The sequence below is a fragment of the Poecilia reticulata genome, linkage group LG1, assembly GCF_000633615.1.
Source record: "Poecilia reticulata strain Guanapo linkage group LG1, Guppy_female_1.0+MT, whole genome shotgun sequence".
Taxonomy (NCBI): domain Eukaryota; kingdom Metazoa; phylum Chordata; class Actinopteri; order Cyprinodontiformes; family Poeciliidae; genus Poecilia; species Poecilia reticulata.
Genome location: NC_024331.1, coordinates 32,199,377 through 32,226,571, shown reverse-complemented (window position 1 = coordinate 32,226,571; position 27,195 = coordinate 32,199,377). Strand labels below are relative to the sequence as shown.

Sequence of the window (27,195 nt, the reverse complement as noted above, 5' to 3'; positions counted from 1 at the left end):
TAGACTCTGAGCAGTTTATGTACTCTGTTAGAGATTATGATACTGTCCAGCAGAAACATAATAAAATAAAATACACATAAAGCCTAAGTGTGTCAGAAAATGTATTTCAGCTGTCTTGAACATCCGTTGATCATGAATCTGAAAGTTCAGCTATAACTCTGAATGTGATGTATTATGAGGAATTATTGGTACTTGTGTCCATAATTGCACAGTTTTATTTGCAGGATATTAGGATACTTATTGAATAAAAACTATTCAACACATTAAAATTAGTTATTAAAACTCTATTGGACAGCATTACTATTTTTTTTACATATTGTTTCCATTGTTCTTTAATCTTGTGAAAACATGTCAAGTTCTTCCAGGAACAGAAAAAGTTTTAAATATTTTTAATTAAAAGCCTGTTCATTTTGTACCATAAATAACAGGTAAAGTAGAAAATGTTCTGCCAATGAAAAGCTGTTTCTATTTGGTGTGATCACATTTTGAGCGAGTCCCTGGGATTTATTTCACATGTTGCAGTGACAGCAGCTTTATATTACACACATGAAACAAAACACATACAGGAACAGATTTAAAATTTAAAAGCTAATTGTTTTGTCTGAAATTTTGGTCTAAAAGGCATACGTTAAAAAAACTAAATATCCAACTTCCAGGTTTTTCCACGTCACTAAATACACGTTTGAATATCATCACAGGTTTGAGGAATGTAAGCACCAGTTTAGGCCATCAGAGTTAGTTTGAACTTTAAACAGATGTTCCAAGACGGCAGAAATAATTCTCAGAGGAAGACTTGCATCAAAACGTGACAATGAAACAGACAGAAAAAAAAAAAAAGAGAGATTTCATAGTCGTCATCTTCGATCTCTGCTCTTCAATCGGTTTGATCAGAAACGGGGATCAGGATGTTTGGAAATCTGAACCGGTAATAGTAAAACTCTTGGTGGTGTTCGCAGGACTATGGCACTCTTGAAGAAAGATTTGGTTGATTCAAAGTTCTGCCATCAGGTGATCAAACACAAAAGGCACTTATTGGCCATCATAATCAGCAAACCCAGTATCCTGCTTGGCTTCTGCAGAATCGAAACCTCTCCCTTAATATTTCAATGTTTTCCTCTGCCTTCCTGCTTCAGAGGTGTTCTGTTTCCTTCTCGCATTCTCTGAAAAATGTATTGTGTTCCTTCCTATTTCCTCCATCTTTTCATAAGTCTACATTATCAAGGACATATTGCTTAAGGGAGGTTGGGGGTAACATTCTTAAGGACTCACGGCCCACAGCTCTATGGAGACATCATATAGGGGGTCTGGGTTTCATTTTTTCCGCTCTAGGTAATTAGACGGGACCCAGCCCTTGCGGGGGAGCAGGCTGTCCTGCACCTGGCAATACCACCATCCGTTGGGGTTTCTCTCCAGAACCTCCAGACATGTTCCTTCAGTGAAGCCCATAGTCTCCTCGTCGCCACGGTAGTCTGCGATGGACACGTACACATCCCTGCCGAGGTTGTTGTGGATGAGCTGGTTCTTCTCGATGGGCTTGGGACGCACTGTGGACACTGGGATCCCGTTGCGCTGGCTCACTCTGCTCAAGGCATCAGGGACATTGGAGGTGCTGAAGGCGGTTCCTGAGCATCCCAGACCAGAGCGCTCAACTGGCCTCGTCTGGCTTTCGACGACAACGTGGGGTCGTACAGTACTGAAGGAGGCATTTCTGCGAACTCCGAGAGTGGCAGAACCAGAGCTGTAGTGGTCACTCCTGCCGAGGGACTCGTTTCTCCGCAAGGAACCAGTCATGTAGTAGGAATCCTTGGAGGTTTGTGATGTGGTCACAAAAACAGACTGGGGCCTGACCGCCACCTGCCGCACACCGTTTCTCATCCGTACACCTCCGTTAACCAGTCCGGAGGGTTTGGAGAAGCCTCCGGGGGGCTTGGAGGGAATCGGAGGAGAATTTCCTCTCAATCCTTGGTGCTGCTGGGTCAGACCCTGAATGTTGATGTTATTCAGGGCTAAAACATGCTTCTCATTCTTCTCCAGGCTGTTGGACTTTTTCCCACTATTTCTTTGTCCATTTGACTCCAAAACACTTGACTCACCCACCTTCTTGACAGGCTCAAGGTAATAAGAGGGAGCCCAGCCCTCCTCTGAGCCCCAGCGGACGTACCACCAACCGCTCTCCTGCTTCTCTAAAACCTCAACTTCCACTCCTGCCGGAAAGCTGATTTCAGAGTCCTGGACTTTCTTGTAGACATCGACAGAGCGGTACAAAATAGGGCCTTCCACATCCGAGTCCCCTCGGCTCCCCTTAGAGTACACAGAAGACAGATCGGACGTACTGCGCGAACACATGGAGCCCTCTGAGGAGATAACAGAAGCTGTCTCCGAGTCATCCCCGCGAGTCGGTTTGAGGGTATGTCGATACTGACTGGCAGGCCTCAGCTGCCGTCTCAGAGAGCTGATGTCCATTCTCTCAGGGCTCTGGGGTTCTGATTTGGTCAGGAGGGGTTTAGGTCTGACAGACGGCTTGGGTCTGGTGGAAGGGCTCTGACCGATTCCTGGTTCGATATCCCGCTTAAGGGCGGAACTTTTCTTTGGACCTCTGACTAGTTCGTCTGATGAAGAGTGAGGGCTGCTGTCCTGAGACCTCATGTCAACATGTCTGCCAAGTGTCTGGCTTCTTCTGCTCATCTCTGGCGTCATCGTTTTCCTGGTTAGACCAGCTAGAGGGGAAGATCCAGAAGGTTTCCTTGGGACTGTTGAGGAATGGTAGCTCCTTGGAGAGCTGGGTTCACTGGAACCTTTAACTCTGGTTCCTTCAAGGCCACTGCTCAGTCTGAAGCCATCATTTTCATAGATACACTCCTCCTTACTGACCTCTTCCACAGATCTGAACGAGGTTCTTCGATGAGCGAAAACTGGGGAAGCTTTGCAAACCGGAGGTTGAGCTTTACTTGACGGAGGGGAGCTGTGGTACTTTTCAGAGACAACATTGCTGGTTTTCACCTCTTGGGAGCGCTCGTTCTTCAGAAATTCACTGTCAGATTCACCCTCGCATCCGATTGCGGGAATATCGTACTCCGGTTCCTCATACACTGGCCTGCTGGGCTGCTCCGCGGCTTTGGAGGAAGGGTTCAGAGGCTGGGGGGCCTCCTCTGAGTCTTGCTTTTTGATCGGGGGAGCCGGTGGAGGGACTTTGGGGCGGGTGAGAGTGCTGCTCCGTCTGCTGAGGTTGGGCTTCTTGCGCTTGTCGATGTAGGAGCAGGGGGCCCAGCCTTCCATCTCCCCAATCTGCACGTACCACCAACCTCCTGGGTTCTTCTCTATCACCTACACAACAAACAAACAAACCCATGTTAGTGCAGTCCAAGTCACATGCACTTAATTTTGCCTTGGATTAAACTAAATAGAGTTTTCAGGTTTGTAAACATTGACGCCTAATGCAGGTTACAAAAATTTGGAGGTATTCAACCAGTCGGTACAACAGTTCATGAGATCAATGTGTAGGAACGGCACAGAAGGTGTGCACCTCTTCACCCAGGCTTAATGTGTCAACTATAAATCTAGCTTTATTATGCATTCAAATGCACAGTGGAAACAATCTTTAAGCGACATCAGACATTAACATCCAGCTCTTCCTTCTCCCCACTCTTGGGGATTCGACCAATCAGCCCCAAAAATAAAATAAAGATTTATCTTTATCTTTCTCCTGCATTGGCTTCTTTCCAGTAGTGGGTGAAGTAACACTGTGTCTGGTACTTCAGCTTCCTAAGCTGCATTTTCTTTACCATATTTTAGATGTGCTCTAGGAAAACATCTGTGGCACACTTTTCACCAATAATTTGGAGTTTTGTTCCAAAGAAAACCCTGTGAATACCAAACTGCAAACTGGTTGGGATTCACTATATTGCAATAGAAGACACTGATTCTCTACAAAGTCTATTTTAGTTTATTTAGTCTTATAATATTTAACATTCTAAAAACTCTAGCATTTCATTTCTAAATTCAAATATAGGGGCCTTGTTTTTTTAAGAGAGGACATTTTGGAGGAAAAAGCATTTAGAAAATGTATTAATCAAAATACTGATTGGTGAAATAATAAAAAACGGTTAGTGTACGACACTAATATGCTGTTAAATGCTAATAAATTTCTTCCACAAATGGCTCCCATGATGTTTAATGTCTTGTTTATAATCACGAGTCCCTCATGAAGCCCCCTAAGGGATCTCTCCAACAGAGTCGTTATCTTTCCGCCCAAATCTCTGCAGAGGAAACTCTCCACATGATCTCATTAAAACGCGTCTCAAGGTCGCACTCCGCTGACATACATATGCGATCAGCCGTCTCTCATCTCTGCAGCAACGCTGTGCATCTGTCCTCTTACATCAGCCTTTTGTCCTCCACGGAAACTGATGCCATCAGAGATGGAGGACTGGAAATCTGCGATGGTGTAATACTCTGCTTCCACAGCAGGGGGCTCTGGTGGCTTTGGTAACTGGAGACCCTAAAAGGAAAGTAAAGAAGATGGATTCATGCAACCATTCATTATAAATTATGCAACACATATAAAATCAATATGTTTTACAGTTAAGGGGAAAATTACGACTCTTTTTTTTTAGTTAGCAGGGAGTTTGTGATTGGTCTCACCAAGTTGGCTTCTCTTCTTGGGGGAGGTTTCTGCCTCAGATTTGGAGACCCTGAAAAACACAATAAATCTCCTCAGTCTGGTCAGAGTAACAGAGCAGCAATAAAATCTGGTAAACAGAAACTTCACACAATTTTTAGTTTGTGAGAGAAAACAAAACCCACAAAAATTCTGAAAATCCTCATGTTAGATCTACAAGCTGCGATGGAGCATTAGGGCCATACTGAGAAAAAAAAGAACTTACTAGAATAAAGTCATATTATTAGAAGAATAAATATGACAGTATAGTCATAGTATTACCAGAATAAATTTGTAATATTATGATTCTTGGGATTTTATGGCCTTATTCCCATCATTTTTAAAAAATTTTCCCTAATACTCCATCACACCAAGCAGGTTAGCGTAGCAAATATAATTTATTTCATAACCATCATCACACACCACCAGTCGGACTTACCTACAGCTTCAAAGCCTACACACAAAGACATTTTTTACCTTTTCATTGCCAAAACTACTTCATCATTTACAGCAGGTGATTCTCTGCTTTTGTCTCTGGAGTAAAAAGTCAAATAAGCTTCAAAGTTCAGGACATATCCTCACCAATTTCCACTCTGTGTGGAGCCACTCGTGCCACAGCTGGAGAGCCAGGCTCCCCTCTGACTTTCTCGCTCAGGGCAGAACTGGCAGCTATCCCCAGGCAGGGGCTGTTGGTGTCCCGGCCGGCGCTCAGCCTCCTGCCCGTCTCGGCGTTGATTTCTGAGTTATAGGGCATGGGCAGGCTGATCTCGCTCTTGGTGATGTGGCGCTCCGGCGTGTTGCTTCCCTCTCCGTCTGTCTGGATGTCCTTCTCGCTGACCGACTTCTTCTGCAGCAGGTTGCTGATCTCCATGATGTTTCCGATGATCTCCACGGGGCCAGTCAGGGTCTTCTTACGAGGCGAGAAGTCGTCTTTTAGTTTCTTCAAGTAGGAGGCCGGGGCCCACCCCTCCTTGCCTAAATATCTTTTGGTGAAACAGACAAAGAAGAATCTTTTACCGTCTTGTCTTGATGATCATTTTGTCTCTGTCTGATCTCTACATGGATCCTTCCCAGATAAAACCAAACACGATGCTTTTCACAGGTATTAGAACTCCATAGTTCTCTATTCCTATATTTTTTTAATTGCTACGTTCTCCTACTCTAACTGTATGTTCTCTCAGCTTCTTGCTCATGTTTTTTCTGATCATGTTATCTGGGGTTCTGATTGGCTGTGGTTCTTCCCTCGAATGGAGCATAAGCTGCAATAATGCTGCCAACCATCTTCTTCTTCTATTAACCTTTTACTTTGCCTTCACGCAGAAAGTACTCTGTTTTTTTGTGCGTATGCTGCATTTTCTCCAACCCCTAGTCAGTCGTGGCAGACAGTCGCTCATACTGAGCCCAGTTCTGGTTCTGCTGGAGGTTCCTTTCTGTTGAAGTGGAGTTTTTCCTCTCCACTGTTGCTACATGCATGCTTGGTATGAGGGATTGTTGTAAAGTCAATGGCACAATTCTGGTTGACTAACCTGATGTACCACCAGCCCTCCAGGTTCTTCTGGATTACCTCCACGGTGACCCCTTTCTCAAAGCTCACTTCATCCGCGCCTTGGCTGGTGTACGGCTGGATCGTCAAATATTTCTCCTCTATTGAAGAAGAAGAAGGGTGAAGAGTCAAAACAAGAGCAGGAGGTTTCTTTTTGGGTGAGAAATGGGACCCTTATTAAAAGCTCCTTCCTCTGGGTAAATTGTCATTTCTTGCAGCTGATGTGAGTCTTTGGACCTTGGAGAAGCCTTCATCTCTGGAGAAATTGTTATTCCTCTTCAATTTGTGACTTTTCTCACAGAAGAAAAGATATTTGAGGTAAAATCTGCCTTGACTGGTCCCTATTTGACCATTACTCATCTCTCACACTCTGCTACCTCTCAAAGACCCTGTAAGGGAAGGAAATCCCTCCATGGGTTCAATTTATAAGGTGCTGCACAGTGGCGCAGTTGGTAGAGCTGTTGCCTTGCAGCAAGAAGGTTCTGGGTTCGATTCCCGGCCCCAGTCTTTCTGCATGGAGTCTCCATGTTCTCCCTSTSCRGGTACTCCGGTTTCCTCCCACAGTCCAAAAACATGACTTTCAGGTTAATTGGCCTCTCCAAATTGCCCCTAGGTTTGTGTGTGCATGGTTGTTTGTCCTGTGTGTCTCTGTGTTGCCCTGCGACAGACTGGCGACCTGTCCAGGGTGAACCCGCCTCTCGCCCGAAACATTAGCTGGAGATGGGCACCAGCAACCCTCCCGACCCCACCAAGGGACAAGGGTGCAAGAAAATGGATGGGTGGTTCAATTTATAAACTTGTGTTCATATTTCTGTTGGCCGAGGTGCTGCTTAAGTTTAATTTCTTCTGGTTTCGGATGCTGTGCAGCCACAAGGATATTTGCTCTTACTTTTTTACTTTTGGACAACTGTTTTGATGAGTGGTGGTTTTTGATATGGGCGACATGGGCAACCACCCAGGGCGGCTTTTATAGAGGTAAATTATCTGCAATATTCAGGCCACCGTCTTCAATTAACTCCATCATGTAACTGACAGGTTTGGATGTGATTTGGTTCAGATGCAGACCTGTGGTGACTTTGGGAAGGCTTGTTTTTGGCAAAATGTTGATCTAGCAGAAGAACCTGAGGGCATCATGAGTCTGAAGTGTCAGAATCATGGTGAGCGTCTAAACTTTTGCACACCTTTCAGTCTGCTCTGGTGTAAGGGGAAACGCTCTTTATGACAGTGTTATTAGATTAGGTTAATTTATTTATACCTAGAGGCATAAATTGTTTTGTAGCTATAAATCATGTGAATTCAGGCAAAGTTGTTGAAATGATCAAATCAACTCAGCAGGAGGAGGAAGGTATGGGTTGGTTTCTATGCTAGATTTTTCCAAATTATGTACACACTGTTGTCTGTGAGTCATAACTGTGTCTTGAGTCCACAGCTTGACTTGAACAAGAAGAAGCCATGGCTATGTTCACAAAAACAACTTGGAAAACGATTGCAGTGCACTGTCCCATTCCTCACTTCCAACGCCCATCATGGCGCCCGACGTTCGGCTGGGTGAATCTGCTCTAGTGTGCAGCACTTTGAGTGATGGGCATGATGACAAAACGCCTTACAAATTCAGTCCATGAACTACTATCGCTTCACTGCTAGAGATTGTTCTAAGCATGCCAGATCCTACCAAATCAAATCATTTTTTCACTCCTCTGTGGTCCAGGTCTATGGATGTCCAAAACAAATCATTCCTCCTTCTGATCCATTCCTGATGTTTATGCTTTTCCTAAACATAAAGGAGCTAACTGTTTTTGCAGACCCAATGCCTCCAGTGAAGCAGAGATGAAAAGTCTTTTACGCCATAAAATGGTTCAACCATTCAGCAGGTTCAAATACCTGAAAGTCCTGCAAGATGAGTTTGAGCAGCAGTGAAGCTGAACTGGAACCCAGTCGAGTTTAGGTCTCCAGGTTTAATGTCCTCATTTCTCTGGTGGCGACAGCTAGCCTGGTGACTCATTTCAGAGGTTCTACGGAGGCTGAGGTTGGTGTGATTAAAACCAGTCTCCTGATTGGGCTGTGGCCCACGTTAGCACTTTTCCATAAGCTCATTCCTGGGCCAAGCCTCGGCGTTCTGGGAGACACATCTGGTGAGGTAAGAGTCCTGCACAGCAGCCTGAAGAACTGCTGAGGTGGATCAGATCAGAACGACGGAGGGAATGATTAGATGTTCTGCAGATCTAAAATTAGGTTTCATGGGACCTTCAGAAAGTCAAGACAACTACTGATGGAAAATTACTGATCATTGCTATTAAGTCTGACAGAAGCTTAGCAATCTTCCACACAGAAACAGACCAAATTTAAGCTTTTCTGATATTTATTAATGAATTATACATCTCTTTATAAAATCAGCAGGTTTTGTGGATAATGCTAATGATGCTAATGCTAATGATAATGCTGATTCTCACATGTGATTTTCTGATTTCCAAGTAAAGCACAGAGAGCCTAGTTTAATCTGCTGTTTTTAAAGCTGTCAGGGTTCAGCGGGAAAAGCTTTACTTTGAGCTGAGAAGCATTTCATGTGTGATGGAGAAAGATTTGAGATTTCTGTGACTGTGCTGAGCTCTGGCCACCCAATACGCAGCTGCAGGCACGATCCCAGAGCAAGTTGTTGTTGGCGGAGAGATGAGGATGCAAATGAGGTTGTTTACTTTAAGCCTAAACTCTGAGGAAGGACGGGGGCCACAGGAGGAGCTGCAGCAGCAGCAGCATTGCAGGCCTGTTTTCTTACTGTGGAAACTGCAACCAACGTGTTGCAAACACTTCAAAACTAGATGAGTAAGAAGCGGTCTGCACTGAACGGTTTGTTGAAAAGGATAATGTTATCATAGCGTCTCAGAAAAAGACTCTGATCATGCAGACTGCCTAACAACAGGATTCAAACTGTCTAAATATTCCTGCATTTTGTCACAAAACAAAATTACCGTGTTTACAAGTAAAAATCTGAAAACTATCTGTATGCCTTCGTATTCTGCCCTGCTGAGTCAACACTCTGCCGGAGCCCCTTTCACTGCAGGTTTGGTGCATGTCTGGCTCCATCGTTGCCAGAACTGGTTCCGCTGGGAGGTCTGAGCCAGTTTTAATGGAGCAAAGTTCCCTTGGCCAGTGAGAGCTTTCTATTTTCCTGCTGCTCTGTTTTTGCTTTTGGTTTGACTTTTTACTCTCTGATGCTGATTACAAACTGTACCTGAGATGGTTGTGACAGAGAAATCAGCTCAAGTTTAGTCTGATTGGATATGTAGTGTTCAAGTCTCACCATAGGTCCTCAATTGGATCTTTGTCTGGACTTTGACTGAACCATTCAAACGGTGCATTCATACCAGACCTGTTTAGTCTGATTTCATCAAACTCTAGTTCATTTGCCGGTTCGTTTGACGTGTGATTGCGTAATCAAACTCTGAGGCGGATCAAATCAGTGAACTCTGATCCTTTTTGAATTTAGCTCAGTTGAAGTGAACTTTGAAACTTTGAGGAAAAATATTTTCTCTGTTGTGTGAAAACAACAGAGAAAATGGTCAGTGGTCTCCTCATGTGGAAGAAGACCACTGACCAAATGTCTGGCACATTTGCAAAAGACAAAAGGAAAATCTTACAACCACTAAAATCTGAAACCATTTTTATCAACATTTCTTCAAGTATTAAGTTGTGTTCAGTGTTTTCTTCTGAGGTTTTTGTAGCATTTCCGTCAGCGGCTCTTGGTGCAGCGCCACCACAGGCGAGGAGGTGAACAGGTTGCACAAAGGGTTTGGTTGGTTTGACAGAGCAGTGTGGAAACAAACTGCACCAGATGAAATATGACAAATGTTGCAGTTTTGGTCGTCAATCGAATGGAGTTTACCAAACTATCAGGTGTGAAAACACACCTGGCTCGATGTTCTGCCAGGAGGCGAATTCTTAGGTTTGGATGTTCACAATCTGGACTTTTTTTTGTAGAAACTTTAAGACTTCAAAGATTTTAAAACTTACTGGGTGAAAATTTAAAAACTTCACAGATCATAATGTTTAAGCTGGAGGAAGTGTGTGACATTTGTTGAAATTCAAAAGTTTCTGAATATTTTAAAACTTCATGACATCACCTGCTTCACTCTGAATAATAATGACAATGTGCACAACCTAAAAATATAGAAAACTTTAGATGCCATAATGTAAAAGCTTTCAAAAGTACCAAAACATTAACTCAGCTAAATATTCAGTTAAACGTTTAAACGTTTTAAACTATGTTTATGCAGTGAAGTAAGTAGGAGATTTACAAAAGGTGCAGCAAATTTAATTGTTTTTTTTAGGAAACACTTTTACACATTTATGCAAATTCAATAAAACTCTGATCTGATTGAGCCGTATTATCCTGATGATTTGTAGATATGATCCATAAGACCAATAATAATCTCCTGGTGAATATGTAGGAGACATGCAGGACACTGTCGCCTCCATGTGACGCAGAAGCTGTTTGCTGTTGTTTGATGCAGGTTTTCATGTGAGGATTGTGTCTGTCTGTTCACCTCTGCTCTGCTGGCGGTTAACTATACCACCGAGGGTCCAGCGGCGGTCCAGCCTCTTCAGGTGAGCCTTTCTTCTCTTAGTAACTGATGGTGAGCAGCAGCAGCAACCAAAAGACGAGAAAATAAAAGGAACAAAGTAAATAATTGGTTAGTTTAAGAAGCTTGGTTTGGCAAAGTTTTGTTAGGAACTGAAAAAATAAATTTAAGCATCTAAGTGAAGGATTACTGGGCGGAAATGTCTTTCTTCATCTAGGAGGAACTTTAACAAACCATTAGTTATTCCGTGGTATCCAGAAGCCATTTTGGGTTTCCAGTGGTGGGTGCAGCTAATGCTACAGCACTAATCATAAACATTAATTTCACTAATGCTTTAGTGCTACATCAAGTCAGAGAACATAACAGGAAACGGATCTGCTGCGTAAAAAGCCTTCATTACCTTCAAAATAAGAGCATGAAAACAAACGTTTAACTACTTGAAGAGTTCTTAAAAGTCCATAAAGACAATTTCAACAAAGATGACAAAGGTTTTCAAAACAGCAACATAAATTTGCGCTTTATAATTTATCTGGAAAAATTTATTTAGGGGAAGCAAAGAGCACTAAATGTTTTCAAAGTTAGCAAAAGCCCTAAAGCGCTAGACAAAAAATAGCTCATTAGCAGACTAGCAGATGTTAATTACTTTGTTTTGAACATTTCACAATGATCACTGGCAATAATGAACATAACAGAAATGTACTGGACTTGCTTCCAGTCTGACTCTCTGAGGTCCATTTACCAACAGATGTGACTTGGTAGTGCATCATTGAAACCCTGGAAACCCTGGACCTCACCTGGATGAGGCATATTTAAACCAGTCCAATCTGTTTCTCAGACTTCAAATAAGCCTTTTGTTCCTGATAGGAGGCTGGATGAACTATGAGACGAAGTTACATCGGGTGTCTGTCTTCTGCAGCAATGCAGCAGCTTGAAGGGGAAATAAGTAGCAGAGCTAAAATCTGATGCTCCAGATTTACTGATCCATCCACATTTCAACTCAGACACACTGTCATGAGTTATGAATCAACACATCTCATGACAATTAATTAGTGGTATTTCTAACTAACTGATCCATGAACTCTTGAACTTTCTCACAGTCCTTTAGTTCAGAGCCTGTAGATCTATCAGAAGTTATAAAGTGATTAATCCGAGGGCATATGGAGAGCAAACATCAGTGAAAAGAAGAGCAGGCAGAGAAAACTCATCTTTTATCTGTCTTTGTGCTGTGGAAATCTAATTCCTTCTTTGTCTCTCAGCGTCTCGTCTTCTGCCCTCTTATCTCCCAAATGTTCCTCTTTCTCGCTATCCCTCTTCTCCTTTTGTCTGTCTCTGGTTCTTGTCATCTCCTCTCTCTTCTGGTCCCTCTCTGACTCAGCAGCAATCCTGCAGAGCTCCACCTTGCTCCTGTTGACCTCCTAATTGAAATATCAGCTCAGGCAGAGAGAGGAAATGTTATTTCGAGGTAATTTTAGTGGAGCTGTGCCTGTCGGTTTCTCTCCAGTGAGCCGGGCCGTCAGCAGAATTAGGTTATGGACCGCACGGAGATAATAAGATGTAAGGGGCAACGGTAATGTGAGGGAGGAAGATCAGAAATGAGAAGTGACGATGTGTGCAAACAGAGCAGCAGTACGAATGGAGCCACTGCCGGGATAAGACGGAGCAGAGTATCGATTCAGCTCAACGTCATTCTAGGATCTGATAGCAGCAGCTTTGATGAGGCTTTGCATCAACTTTCAACTTCCATTTTCATCTTTTCTGTCAATCAGATTATTACTGGAACTTGGATCCAAAGTACAGCTATAAATACATTTAAATAAAAGCTCAAAAAAGACCAGTTTCCCTGGATTGCCAGACAAAAGGGCGGCAGCAGGGTGTGCTCCAACCACATGGGGGTAACACAGCCTCCCTGGTGAGGTTTATCCAGGGCCTCCGGAGCCGAGGGTCCGCTGGATATAATTCATAAAACTGAAACAAGGTTTTCTGAAGTAAAAAACCTTTCTACACTGAAGAAAAGTGACAGACGGCTGCATCCTAAATGCACAAAGGAGCGTTAAAAGAGATCCTTCCTCCCAGCAGCTGTTAGACCATTCTCTAAGAAAACACAGCTGAAGACAAACAAGTATCACATTTACCTGGTTAAAGCTTCCTCAAACACAAAGTTAGTTTACAAGTGTCCAACTACTCCAAAGTCAAATTTTACTCTAGTGAGTTGGGATTCAAAGAGAAGAGAGGAGCTAATGTGAGGAACGTTTTGTACAATCTTCCGAAGCATGTAGTGACAGAGAAAAGGTGTGTTAGCTAATCCAAAAGCAGGAAACGCCTTATTAAACTATTGCACCATCCTGGTTTCATTCAGGAAACAAACTGTTCAAATACAGAAAAGCTTTATTAAGATTTCTGAGCAGCAGACATGTTTGCATATTTGTGTGTTTGCATGTTGTATATCTCAGTAAAGTTCCCTCTCTCTGAAAGTCCCAACTGGGGGGGTGTTGTGACACAGTGGTGAAATACTTCATCCCAGCATTCAGACTAAACATTTGGGAGAAAAGGGTCACAACACAACGAGGTTCCTGCAGAGAGCTGCAGGATCCTGGGGGAACAGGAAGGAATTTTCTGTGGTGCCAAAGTACTGCAGCCCACTTTGGCAGCTGTCTGGTACCGTTTCACCATAATGCTGCGACTGTGGCCTCAAAGGCTCCGAATGTGTGACTGGAGGTGTGTTTAAGATGAACTTTTAAAGACTGTTTTCAGGCTGAGATTTATATGTGGAAAACAAACACAGCAAAAACATCACGATTGAGAAATCTCTGCTTCTGCCCTGCAGACATTTCTCCCACAGCGAGACTGCCACACTGACTTTTATGTGTTTTTGTGTTTTACGACTGTAATAATGTTTCTGTGAACAAACCTTCTCCGGTCCTGGAGGTGGCCAGATCCGAATCGTCTCTGGTTCCATTCTGGGAGTCCAGGTATGTGGCTGGGACCCAGCCCTGCTGCTCCGACGTGCTGACGAACCACCAACCTGAGGCACAGACACCAACATCCCATTTTTACATCATCATTTTGATTTACACCAAACAATAATTACTCTTCATTTCTAAAGCGCTTTCTGCAGTACAGTGGCTTGGAAAACCGTCCAGAACCCTTGATGTGTTTCCCATTCTGTCCCGTTTCAACTTGAAATGTCCCATCAATTACAGTTACAAGTCTTTTGGGGTATGACTCCTTTCACACAAACAGGATAAAAGTTTTGTGCAGTCTTTTGTGTAAAAAGGCTTAAGCCCATTTAGTCTGAATGGAGAGCCTCTGTAAACATAAATTTTCAAGTCTTGCAGCAGATCCTGAGCTGGATTCAGGTCTCGACTTTGACTAAGCCATTCTGAATGTGCTGTATTAGGGTCATTGTCCTGCTGGAAGGTGAAGCTCCACCCCAGCTTCACGTCTTCTGCAGGTTTGTCCTGATTTGGTCCGACTCTGAACAACCGTCTTGTTCCTGCTGAACTTCAGCAGAAACGTTCAGGGTGGTGCCATCTTTCTGGTTTCACTCTTATTTACCAACTCTGTGACTTATGACTGTTTTTTTTACTGCAGGCTACCAAAGTGAAAGGGGTTGAGAACAAATTCTTGCCATTTTTTAAGATTTTTATTTGTAAACAGTGATTGATCATGTTTCCTTTCGACATTCCTGTGTTGCCATGTAGAAAAGGTGAAATAGTTGAAGAGGTGTGCATACTTTTTCAAGGCACTGCAGCTCATTACTTCAAGCCCAGAAGTTTGCTGAAGGTAAAAACTGCATGAAACATTTTGGCTTTCCAAACTCCAGCTTGACAAAGAGCTTTAGAGAACTCATGACAGATGGAGGTTTCACCCACTTGGAAACATCTTTTCATTACGAAACCAGATTCCGAAAAACTCTGCAGAGAACACGAAGCTGAAGTAAGACACAAGTCAGCAGAGATTTAAAAACACTCAGACTGAATACACCCTGCAGTATTCACAAAACATGGTAGCTGAGACTTTTTAATGCCAGTTTTAGAGGCTCTGCAATGATTTTAATCAAGAATAAAATCATAACCAGGCTGGCAGCTGCCAAACTGACACCCAGTTGCACCTCATTTTCATCCATCCACTTTTTCCATGCTCCATCCTAGCATCAGTCATGGTCATGGTCTCCTCTGACCCATGCAGATCCTGACGCCACACCCAGGGGGCGGGGTCATGTCGTGATGCTGCCATTTTGCCAAAGCGTTTGGAAACAAACTGTTCTCTCTGAGCTGATGCACAAGCAACAATGACGAAGTGAAGCCGTGACACAACCTGCTGCCAAACAGCAAAATAAGCTCCATTAGATGAGCAGCTGCTTATGAAGAAAAGGGTCAAATGTTCATCCACATAAAGCAGAAAGATTTTACCCTTCAACTGCAAAAAATGTCACAAACTCAAAGAAATTCATAGTTTTAGATGTTGAATTAGTTGCGTATTCCATCCAATGAGCAAATATTTAGTTTATAACATCAGATGCCACAACTTGTTATGCATAATTCCAGCAGGAACATGAAATAATTCAGCTGTTCGAGGCGCTCAGTGAATAGTTTCTGTTTCATAAAACAACATTGTAATATAATATATACCTAATGTAATCATTTATATACTATTTTGTAATCTAAAGTATTCATTTGATTTAAAGTTGAATATGCAAAACATATGCAAACGATTTACAATTTGCACAATTAAACCTAAATTTAAACCAGTTCCATTTCTCAATTCCTGACATCATTAAAAGAACCAAAGAAGATCTTCACTTAGATCAGTCAGTCAGCATTGAAACAGAAACATGTTTACATGAAGGGCTGTCATCAGATCCTCTGGGTGGAGCTGGAAGCCGCAGCCATCAGTCCTGGAGGACGACATGAGGCTCCAATAGTTTGGTTCTGCAGCGTCTGGCTGCAGCCCAACATGTGATGATGCATTCTCCCAATTTCTGCCATGCAGTCTGACATGATGGCTGATTCTGTCTGAGCGGGAGCTGAATTATATGCACACCACAGCGCTTCTGTCTGTGCAGGAAATATCCTGGAGCTCCTGGTAACTTCTCAACTTGAGCCGTATGTTTACTGCGTGGATCCTGGATTTCTCTCACGATGGTTTTATCTGACAACCATCTGCTCCGACTTTCTCTGAGAAACAGTGAATGAATGTGTTAGCACAGCAAAAGTGACAACATGAAAGCCATGGATGTCAAACAGAGAATCCAACAGTTGGTCACAGAATGTATTGACTGAGAGTGAATCAGCAACTCATGCTCTGTTTTATTATCACCCAAAAACACATCAGGCAAAACAGACAAGATTCATGAAAGATTTGGATGTATGACTTTATCACCGACTGTGGGGAATGAAAACTAATGCCGACTAAAAGAAGAAGTTTGTTTCATAAATATCAGTTTTCAGTTTGTAATTTGAGCTGAGTTTTTGAAAGACAAAACATTTGTCCTCTAAGTCCCACATTAATCAGGTTTCTAGGACGTCCTCCTCCTTCAACATGCGCAACATTGCCAAAATTATAAATGTCTTGTTTTGAAACAATGCAGGAAAAATAGTCCATGTGTCTGTTATTCAAGGCTGAACTAACTCTTTACGATCAGATTGTTCTTGAAAGTTGTCTTCTGAGCCTAAAATGCTTCAGTACAGGGATGTGATGAAAGTTAAAAGGGCTGTAAAGTGTTTTATGTTCACTTTGTTGTGAATTGTGTCGTATAAATGAACTGAAACTGAGTTAAAGCAAATTATATCAGCCATAGAGGAACACTTAATAAAAGTTTGACTTGGGAAAAGTATTTGTGGAGACGTTTGATGCCTAAACCACCCAGACTGTGACAGCTGACCTTCACACACACCTAAAATCCCACTGAAATCCCATCGTTCCTGGACTTCCTGCCCATAGCTTGTGCCTCACAGCGAACAGAGCTTAATTCAACCCGAGGGCCTTCAGATGAACCGAGCTGCTGCACGGTAGCTGCAGACGCTCATCCAGCTTCCCACAGCCGCCGCAGCTTTGTCCGTCTGCAGAGACGCTCCAGACTCTTCTGGTTTCAGGATCAGTTTACAGGAAATTACCTCCAACGCTTTGACAGTTAGATAATCCCCATTAAGTGTTACAACAAACTCCCTGAGTTGGGGATTATCACTGAGTGGTTCCTTAAAAGACATCCTACTGAAGCCCAACTAACTAGCTATGACACCTATGATAGTAACTACCATGATAATGAGAGCAGAAGAAGAAAGACACATAGGAGACAGCACTATGTGTGTCTGACTTTAGTCAGAATATTAAGGTTTTTACTTTATGACATCTTAATGAACATGTTGTTCATTTACAGAAACTTTTTACATTTTAAATTCTACAGATCTGAAGATGAGGCCTTTGTGACACCTTTAGTTTTCTGGCTGCTTCATTAGGAACAACAGTTCTGTTAATGACCCAGTTTAGTTCTCTGTTAGAGCTCATGGTTGAAAGACTTGCAAGAGCTGCAAACAAGCCCAGATCATCACCCTCCACCACTGTGCTCAACAATTCATTTGAGTTTTTAGTGTTAATATGTTGAGTAATGTTTTCTACACACACAGGTGAATTAATTAGCTGGTTGTGGCTCCCAGACATTCAGGGTCTCCAGATGTGATGGAGTTCTGATGAATTCTGATGAATTTTAATTCATCAGAATTTAAATTTTGATGAAAAATTTTAATATCTGGTTATTGAGAATGAGATGTTATTGAATTTGATTTCACAGCTTCGTGATAATTAAACATTTTTAGATTAACTTTTAAATATAAAGGAACTAATAATTTTACTTTGTAAATGTGCAAATAATAATCTTCATAGTTTGATTGTTGTGTTGCCATAGTTACAAACTGAATGATACAAATGTATTTTTTTTACTTTTGTGTTTAATGCATTAAAATCCATGTGTCAAAATCAATGTGTTCTCTGCATCTCCATTTTAATGATTTAATGACATATTTTAAAAAATGTCTAACAAATAAATTACTAAAACATTTTGTGAAACATTTATTAATGTTGCAGTACAGTTAATCATTTTAACATGTTTTTATTTATTTAATTTCATAATCAGGCTCTTACTGGTTCCATCCGTGAAACAGTTTTTTTCCAAACACTCCAGGCAATAAAAGCTCTGCCTGGCAGAGAAAGCTGCTTGGTTCATATGAAACAAATTAGGGCTTTTATAGCCCGATTCAATGCAGCTTCAGAAAAATGTGAAGAATCGAAGCCACCTGTGAGACAGATATGCAGGTTCTGCAGAAACAAAAGGAGGAGCTGGAGCTCTTCACGTCCTCCTCTGTGTCAGAAGCAGAAAGATCTATTCCTCCCACTGACGGAGAACCGAAGCCCCTGCACGACATCAACCCTGGCAAGTCTGAGCATCACAGCTGCTTCATCTCAGCTGACCAATGCAGGCTACTGCAGAGATAAACACGCTGATAAGTCACGTCAAACTGTTGCACAGATGAAACCGCAACAAGCTGCTCAGCTACAGTAAAACTGCTGATTTTTTAAACAAAGTTAATGTGATAGATATTGTTCTCGTGTTCCTTAAAAACTAAAAATAGAAACTGAATGCAAATGAACCTGGCTGCTAACAAATACAAATAAACAAAGAGAAGCTGCCAGACAGCCTCTGTATTACGCACACACACATGCACACACACACACACACACGCAGGCAGGACCCAGGCCGCCTGTAAATCCAGCTCCGGAGAAAGTGGATTCGATAAAGGCAGATAAATGAGGACCAGAAGCACCGCCGCCGGTTGCTCAAAGGCAGAATGGTTGGCAGATGTATGTTGGGAGAACAACACAGGCATGCAGCTGTGAGAAGAAAGACAGAAACGCAGCCACCGATTGGCAGCGTGGCGGATGGTGGACCAGCAGACCGGTGGACCAGCGGACCGGTTGGCCCAGGTCTGGGAGAAATGGACTAGTCCTCATGTGTGAGTACCTTGTTGACAGATTACAGTTTTCACAGAAAATCTGTCCCGTAGGAGGAGATCTGGACCAAAGATTGGCAGCCAGATGGAGGAAAATTACTCAGAGGCAATTAAAGCAAAGCAAAACTTGGCTCAGCATATGCAGAGACCCACACATGCAGCGGGGCTGAGTTGGGCTTTTTGTCTCAAACTGTTCAGGGGTAAAAATGCAAAAATAATGCCTGTTTCTTATCACGGTTATCGTAATTCATATGGAATACAACCACATGCTTCATTTATATCATCAAGAACAATCTTTGGTATATCCTCTTTAAATGATTCATATAAACCAAAATATTGAACAAAATATTCAGATGGACAGCAAGGAAGATACATTCAAGTCTGACCTAACTTTTGTAATTAACCAAGCTAGTACAAAAGTGGACTCTTATTGTGAAAATCTGTGAGTTCTGCTTTGAAAGTTTAATTTTGATCACCTTCCTGTTTGTCCTTATGCTTTAGAAATAATTCTGAAGGAAACAATTAATACAAGAAACAAGAATCAGTAATTTAAAAATCAGAAAAGCAACAAGACATTCGTTGCTATGGGGATTCTGAAAATCGCCGAACCAGAACTGATTCAGTATTTTCTTAAGACTGAATAATAAAATCACTTATGTTGTAAATCTTTTTCTTCTTATTGCTGTTTTCCCGTTTTTATTTTATTTTTTTTTACCTTAGCTTGAATCTGCTTTCATTTAAATTGAATTTGTTGCCGGTACACCTGAATCTCCCCTCTGCGGGGCAGTAATAAATATTTCTATTCCTTTTATTAATCCTGAAAACAAAAACCAACAGACAGAGTGAGATGAGAGAATAAAAAATGTTCTGCTTTTGTCTCGTCCTCTGAAGGTTTCTGTAAATGTCTGTAAAGATGTCTTCTGGTCAATGGGAAACGGTCCTTCGTGTTCTCTTTTTGTCAACAGCCGTTCTGGCAACTAAACTCCCTCATGGAGGCCATTTTTTGCCCTTTGTTGAGTCAAGTTTTGCTCACTGTTGAGTCATGAACCCTGAGCTGCAGATTCAGACATCGTCCAAGACTGAACATTTAATTTTGGTATGAAAGCTTCACCAGTTCTGCATGTTTTTATCATGTCCTGGAGTCTTTCTCTCTGGTTTGCTGGAGTCCCAGAGCCTTAGAAATTGCTGAGGCGTGTTTGATTTTGAAATCTTTTCGCCTGCTTCGTCTTGTCAGACAGGTCCTACTGAAATTATGTCTTGATTGTCAAGGTCAGGGAACAACCAAGCTTGTCAAACTAAAACTGTGAGTCATTTATAATTAAATGAAGGTGCAGCTCGACATTTGCTAGTTTTTCCACCGTAAAATGTGAATCATTTAAAACTGCATATTGCATGTTTTCATGCTCTATTTGTCTATAGTGTGTATTCTCCAGGTACACAGAACCATTTTATACCACAATCAAGTAACTATGTTACCTTTAGTTGTTATAAAAATGTTGTGTACCAAAAATACTTAAAAGAAATTTGACCCTTTAAGAAGCTCCTGCTCTTTTCAACATTCAGCACCTAATCTCAACAATGCTCCTTCATGATGCTTTTCCATCTATTCTTAGGAGCGACGGGCTGAGAAGTAGTTCGGACTATGAGCTCAGCAGTTCCACCAGGTGTTTGCTAATTGCTGCTGCTGCTAGTCTAGAGGGAACACCTTTGTGAAAGCAGGCAGCGCTTTGTGAGAGGAAGCGCTGAACGGTTGCTAGGGGAGATTCAGGGGTTTCTCAAACACGCATGATCAATTCAGGCAACACATGAGGTATGTTTCTGATGAGGGAGTAACATTATAACATGATATAAAGCTCAAAAAGCCAATTTTATATAATAACCTCTTTAAAATGACTCTAACTTGAAACATAGAAGTCTTACAAAGGAAGGTTGTAACAGGGGAAATACTTTTCCACAGCACTGAAAGTTCAACATGCCAGTCTATCTGGCGGTGCTGTGAAAAAAGCGAGCCTTTCGGGCCGACACCTGGCGGGCCCGGCCGCCGCCGCCGCCACAGCTGTAAAAATGAACAAGACAAAGAAAAGGTGTTCAGGTAATGAACGTCCCGCTGCAGAACCGCCAGACTGTTTAAACAGGCTGAGGAGATCACACCTTGTTATGGTTGGTGGGGTCCTCTCACGTCCACGGGCTCAGGAATCCCAAAGAAAAGCTTTGTGGCTTCAGCCGGAGCTGTAATTCAGCAGAACCAGAACACGAGCGCTTGTTTCCTGTTAGGACTTTTTTTTTATTATCCAGGTGTTTCAAGATGCTAAACTGGAAGCATTTTTTCACTTCAACTAGATAGGAAGGGTAGGCATGCTCTTTTCTCTAACTATTTAGTTTGTCTGACATGAACGGTTCCGAGGAATCTGTAAGGCGCTCAACAACTAATGAGCAAAATACACCAGAAGTTATGAAGCAACACCTACTGTCACCCACATACAGCACAGACATTCAGGAACGAGGCAGCAGGGGGACTGTAATTGGCGTTTCTCGCTGTACAAAGCTCTAATTGGAAGTTTCTCTCCACACTGTGTCTCGGCAGGCGATAATTGCCAGCTTCCAGTCACAGAGGCAAAGCGGAGGTCACGGTGCTGCAGCAACTGAGTGGAGAGGGCTTATCGCCGCCCGCCAGGCCCGGTTCTCATGGGAGAGGGTCGGCGGAGGCAGGTTCTGTCGACTGGGTGAGGACAGAAAAACCAACACAGGTGAGCTGGAGAGCAAGGGAGGGAAGGAGATTAAAGCAGTGGTAGAGGGGGCGGGAGCAGATGTTTGGCTGGAGCTTCAAAGATGTAGTTTTCCATCCTGATTCCCAATCCAAAAACTACTCAGCACGGTCTCCTTTCAGTCCTCCAGTGTTTTCCAGTCAGACCGGCCACCATGTTCGAAGGGATGGGGCCATTTGTAAGGTGACTGTCACTGTGTTTACTTCCTCTTGGCTTCTAATAAGGACCAGATCCCCTGGAGAGCAGCGAACGCTTGAACGCCATGTAACGTTCCAGCGCAGCACATTAAACCTCCTGCTCATCTTTTTTCTTTACGGAGCGAGCTGGAGGGAAAAGAGCCAAAGGATAAACTGAAGATAGAGGCAAACACTGCTGCTCAAAACCCAGCTGTGAAATTAGCCACAGTGTTATTTTATCATTGCGTAGAAACGCTTCTCACACCTAAACTGACTTTGACTTTTATATTTCCAGATCAGAAGCAGACAGTCAACATTTATCCCAACCAGAAATCCACACTTTGGTTTCCATCACAAAAGTCGTCTGTTAGCAGTTAGAGTTATAGTGAAAACATTTTTTTGAAGCAGATTTAATTCAGTTGAAAAATAATTTAATAAGCCCTGATGGAAAATAAATGTTGTGACTCATATAATCCAAGGTTCTTCAACTAGCCACTGTAGATCCAAAGGGATCCATGTTGGCCTAAATATGTTGTAGTGTTTCCTATTAACCTAAAGTCATTGTTTGTGATATGTAAAAGCTCAAAATTACTCAAAAAGTTCTACATCTTCATTATATTTTTGACATGGGTGAATTATAGTGATCTGAAACCTACAAACATAAATATCAACGTTTTCATGTCGTTAAACATGAGATATCTGTTGAAACAAACAAACATGAGCGGCTTGTGGTCTACCGTTTACTGTATTCACCAGAGCTAACACCATTAGCAGGAGCTAACAACGTTAGCAGAAGTTAGCACCATTAGCAGAAGCTAACAATGTTAGTAGGAGCTAACAACATTAAAAAATACCTTTTTCTATTTTAAATCTGCAGCATATTTCCACCGTTAGATTTATAAACTTGTATGAGTATTAATAGGGTGGATAAGTTTGGCTCCAAGCAAAACTCTGAGTAAGAATCCCAGTCCTGCCAGCTGCCCTAAAACACATCTTCTGCTTCAATATAAGCATGATGAGTTTGTTGAAATACTTCTCTAAACTCTCCACATTCCTGGAGAAATTAGACCACCTTTGTTCTCAATGACAGCAGAAAAACTCTCGACCGCTCCAGGAAGTGAGCGGTCGAGAGTTTGTCTTGAGGATGAAATGGGACGTGTGAGCAGCAGTAAACCGTTTTCTGCTGCTCCTTAGGAAGTCAGAGGTTCAGAGCCAAGCTTGGACTCACTGATGAAAGTGTTGTTTTCCTGTTTGAAGCTTACGTTACCTGATTTAAGTTTTTATAAAACACACTGAGCCGCCCTAACAAGTGAAAGCTGATAGCTGGAGGTGGAAGCTTCACTAACCAGAGATGGCTGAACGTCGCGCTAAACGGCTGAATTTAGGCTCCGTGTGGAGAGGCTGTGTGGGAGTTTCTGCTGCTCTGGGGCTCCTTTACGGTTTTATTTAAACACTTTTTCATCAGTTTTGAGGCCCAGTCGCCAAATGTAGGGGTTTTAGTTTGGGTTTCTGCTCTTTCCAGGAAAACACTCCTTGGAGTTGTTTATTGTTTTGGACATAGATACCATGTTTTCCTTTCTTTTCTTCTAGCCTCTGCTCTAGGCTATAAATAAAATTGTCTTATTGCTGGTAAATGAAACTACTGAAGCAAACACCTTGTCATAATGGAAAATGCCAGGATCGGGTTCCACCAACCCAAGCAGTTCTCCCAGCACTCCAGAGAATCTGCAGCTCTAATCCAGGAAGTCTCCTTGTGTTGGACCCATCTGAAGTCCTACAGTGATCAGAACCAATCAGTTTCTCTGGTTTTTATTAGCTTGAAGAACACACAGCACCAGTTTCTAAACAGAACCATTATTTTCCAAAAATAATAACAGGCTATCATCCTGATGTCCACCAAATAACATCTGAACAAATTACAAATTACGTTTGACAATGAGCCTTAGTGTGTACTCACAGCTGACTCACAGCTTTGGCCTGCTTTAGATGGACCAGAGTCAGAAAGTTCTTTAAAGGTTCTGCTGATGACCCATCATTTGATTCAGATGTGTTGAACCAGGGAAAGACTTGAAACATGCAGGACAGCTGTCCTTGAGTCCACTGACAGGAGGCATAGTAGTTTCCTATTCCATTTAAATGAAAAGCAGACCGGCAGTAACGTGGTGGGGACATTACACCTCAGCTCATGGTCACAACCAGCTTCACTCTTTTAAAGATGTCGTCCCACTTTATACCACCTTAGTGGCCAGTCCTGTCAACAAAGAGGCCAACCATGCAGGGCTGCTGCCATCATGGAAAAACACAACTACATTCAGCCCACATATTTAGTTCAAGGTCTAAATCCTCGCTGAACGTTCACTCTCTGGATTTTTCTTCATTTTCTTCCAGGGTGGAGGCAGCTAACCTGAAACTATAGCACATAAAAGTCTTTATGGACAATTTCAGGTTGGAAGAGGATGTTACGAGGTAGCACGTAACGCAAAGATTAGGTAAAGGCTGTCTCGTTCACAGTTTCTAACAAACCATAAAATCTGTATTCATGGCTTCCTCATGAACATACTTGAGGATCTGCCACACTGAGGTCAAGGCTCCACAAAGCTGGTGAAAATAAGCGCTCCAGTCTCACCAGATCCCCTGGGCTGTGGGAAAGATGTGGTGGGGAAACGATGCCAAACCGTTTGGCTCCAACTCTGCCTGCAACAGCACTTTACCAGCTCAACAATCACAGCCATGTTACTGAGGGATGTCTGTCTTCCATGCAGGCGATTTATGACTGCCGTCCACAGAAACAGAGATGCTGTCATTTTCCATAAACAGAAGATTGGTTTTATCTGGAAACACAGCAGCACAGTGCTCTGTGTGTGAGGTACAACTCCACACAAAACCTGTCAGATCTGTTTAGAAGTGTGACAAAGTGGATGTGGAACTTCGCAGCAATAAGCTTCAAGATATTCCAGAGAAATTGCTCCTCTGGCTGGACAGCGAGTTAAACTTCAGCATTGAGTCACTTCTGGATAATCCATTTGTTTTGGATAATGAATTTGGACAAGACGCGGTATTTTCCCTGCATAAACTTTGTGCTCTGTCACATGGCCTGAGTAGTGGCTTGGTTTCTTACATTTGCTGCAGAATGACATAAACAAACAGAACTGTAAACTCACAAATCATTGTGGTTAACAACACTGACAGGTCTTTAGCAGAGATCTTTTTCTCCAAGACTGAAGTGACTGTAGTGGACATTTTCACAACAGATGCATCCAATACAGCCAGCCTGGAATCATTCATCATAGGTCTACGTTGACCCAAAATATAAAACCTAACATTGTTAAGCTGCAGTGAATTATTTTGGAAAGTAACAGGGTATAAAACTGACCCAACTGAAAATATAAATATGCACAAACTCGCTAACCCGTTTCATAATACAAGCAGAGTTCTAGATTTAAACTGTTTCAATGGTAGTAACTAAAACAAACAACTTTAGATGTTAAAAACTGTCATCATAATGAAGTCCGGATGAACCAAAATGGCCGCTGATTATCATCTCTGGAACATCACTGCCTTCCTTTAATCATATTTAACTGGTCACATATGCAGATAGATTTTCTCCAGTTGTCTGTCCAGACACTAAGAGGTGGAAACCTTTGGAAAAAACTAGGAGTTATTTGGAAAACATCCCCTAAATAGTGTTTCCAGCAAACATCAGCCTTCTCCATTCATTCATTATGACCTTTCGTGCCTATTATATCTCCCTTTACAAGGTGGAAATGAACGTCTCTTTACTTTTTCACTTTATTTTCTCAACAGGAGCTTAATCCCAATTGGCAGAACCAATAATGTCTCATACAGGCAGAAAAACACCAACAATCCATTAAGTTAACCTATTTTTATATCAAATCTGCATGAGAGAACAACAACCGGAATAAATAATAACATATGGAAGCAATGCTACATCCGCTTTCAAGATGTGTTGAGGAAAAAATAGATCCGACCTGCAGAATGTCCTGGAGAGGATTAAAAGGCAGAATGGTAATTCTCTGACTCTTTGTCAGGATGTTAAGAGAAAATACAACGTAATGAAGAGTCAGAGTGTCAAGATGTCAGAAAGTCAGCCTGCACAGTCCCAAAGGCTGCAGCAAAGACCTGCATGCAGGAAGGTGGTCGTGGGATATTTTACAAGATTTCAAAAGTGTTTGTCTTGGCACAGCCTCCTAGTGATGTCATCATGCCGTTGCTCCACTTCTTTGGCCCAGAAGATGACGACAACACACATACACAAATTCAGTTTTTGGAAAAAACTTCCAGGCAACCAGTTGTTGCTCTGGTTGCTCTAAGAGCTCCGATGAACGTGGAAAGCTTGCAGACGGGACTGGTGAACAGATGCGGTCAGGTCAGGAAATGAGGAAGTGGAATCACAGAGGAAAACTCCTCGTGATGCACTTCATGCTCCTGAAGTGCTTTAGAGTTAACATTTGAGGCTTCAAACAGTCAAACATGTTTATCCTGAGGTCACACTGCAGCAGATCATTTCCTGTAAAACAAGTTGACAGATAAACCTTCCTATAATACTCACTTCAAATACTTTTGAAGAGAAATACATGGCATGGCCAATTTTTTAGGTATTTTACTATTTTGTTTTCAACTGTTATTTAATCAAGTTAAGATCTTCCTAGAACAAGTTTCAACAGTCATGTGCCTCTGGTGGCATCGTAACAGGCAAGAGTCATTTCAGTTACATCCTTCGTTAAAAGTGTTTAATGGACACCAACAATAACTTGACCCCCGGACTGCACTTTGGACACCCCTGTGATTTTATGACCAGAGATGCATTGAAAAATCATCTGCTGATCAGAACCAGAATGTTTTCCGTTCAGTTGGACCAGTTTGAGTCACAAGTCTCAAAAATGGGATCTTTTAGTGGTCAGTTAATGCATTATACCAAAACCTGTCCTGTTAGCGCTTACACAAAGCACAAAGCTTCAGAGTGGAAGCTGTTATTAAAGGAAAAAGACCCAAAGTTAGCTATAATCAGCAACAGTGCAAACAAAATTACAGGAAGTTCAAAATTGGCAACAAGGAATTTAAAAGAATACTGTGGATGAAGGTGAACTTGCTCGTCCTATGAGGAAGTTTCATCAAGCTAACGAAAAGGCGAACCGACACAGAGCCGACTTTAACAGATAACAGGAAGGCTGATCCTTATACAGTAAACTTGATTTGCTTTATTTCAGCTTTCATAAAGCAAACTGGGTCTGGTTTATGTTGCCAGTTCTTTGGTAACGTCACAGGAGATGTAGATGCAGATTCTCTAAGTAAAGCAAAGAAACCGCAGGTCACATTAAGCATTGATGATAATCGGGCTAATTGCTAATATGACATGCACTTCTGTTTACTTTAAAAGCCTTCCCCCTTTCACACGTCGTTCCTCCATACTTATAGACCTGAGCCAGCCAAACAGCGCCCCCTGGTGGAGC

The 27,195-nt window shown here is 42.2% G+C and overlaps 1 protein-coding gene across 5 annotated transcripts in view; it reads right to left on the bottom strand.

The window, feature by feature from the left end:
- The window catches only part of sh3pxd2aa (SH3 and PX domains 2Aa), a 90,388-nt gene continuing 63,193 nt past the window's right edge, over positions 1 to 27,195 (bottom strand). For 3 of the 5 annotated variants that reach the window (XM_008422262.2, XM_008422274.2, XM_008422283.2), the window contains 7 exons: positions 13,686 to 13,799; positions 10,742 to 10,825; positions 6,184 to 6,301; positions 5,240 to 5,640; positions 4,642 to 4,691; positions 4,379 to 4,498; positions 1 to 3,324 (listed from right to left, as the gene is read on the bottom strand). In XM_008422262.2, the coding sequence (XP_008420484.1) occupies positions 1,312 to 3,324; positions 4,379 to 4,498; positions 4,642 to 4,691; positions 5,240 to 5,640; positions 6,184 to 6,301; positions 10,742 to 10,825; positions 13,686 to 13,799 (2,900 nt within the window). In that variant the 3' untranslated portion in view covers positions 1 to 1,311. The remainder of the gene's footprint in view (positions 3,325 to 4,378; positions 4,499 to 4,641; positions 4,692 to 5,239; positions 5,641 to 6,183; positions 6,302 to 10,741; positions 10,826 to 13,685; positions 13,800 to 27,195) is intronic. The other 2 variants (XM_017305858.1, XM_017305860.1) reach the window with 1 other exon arrangement.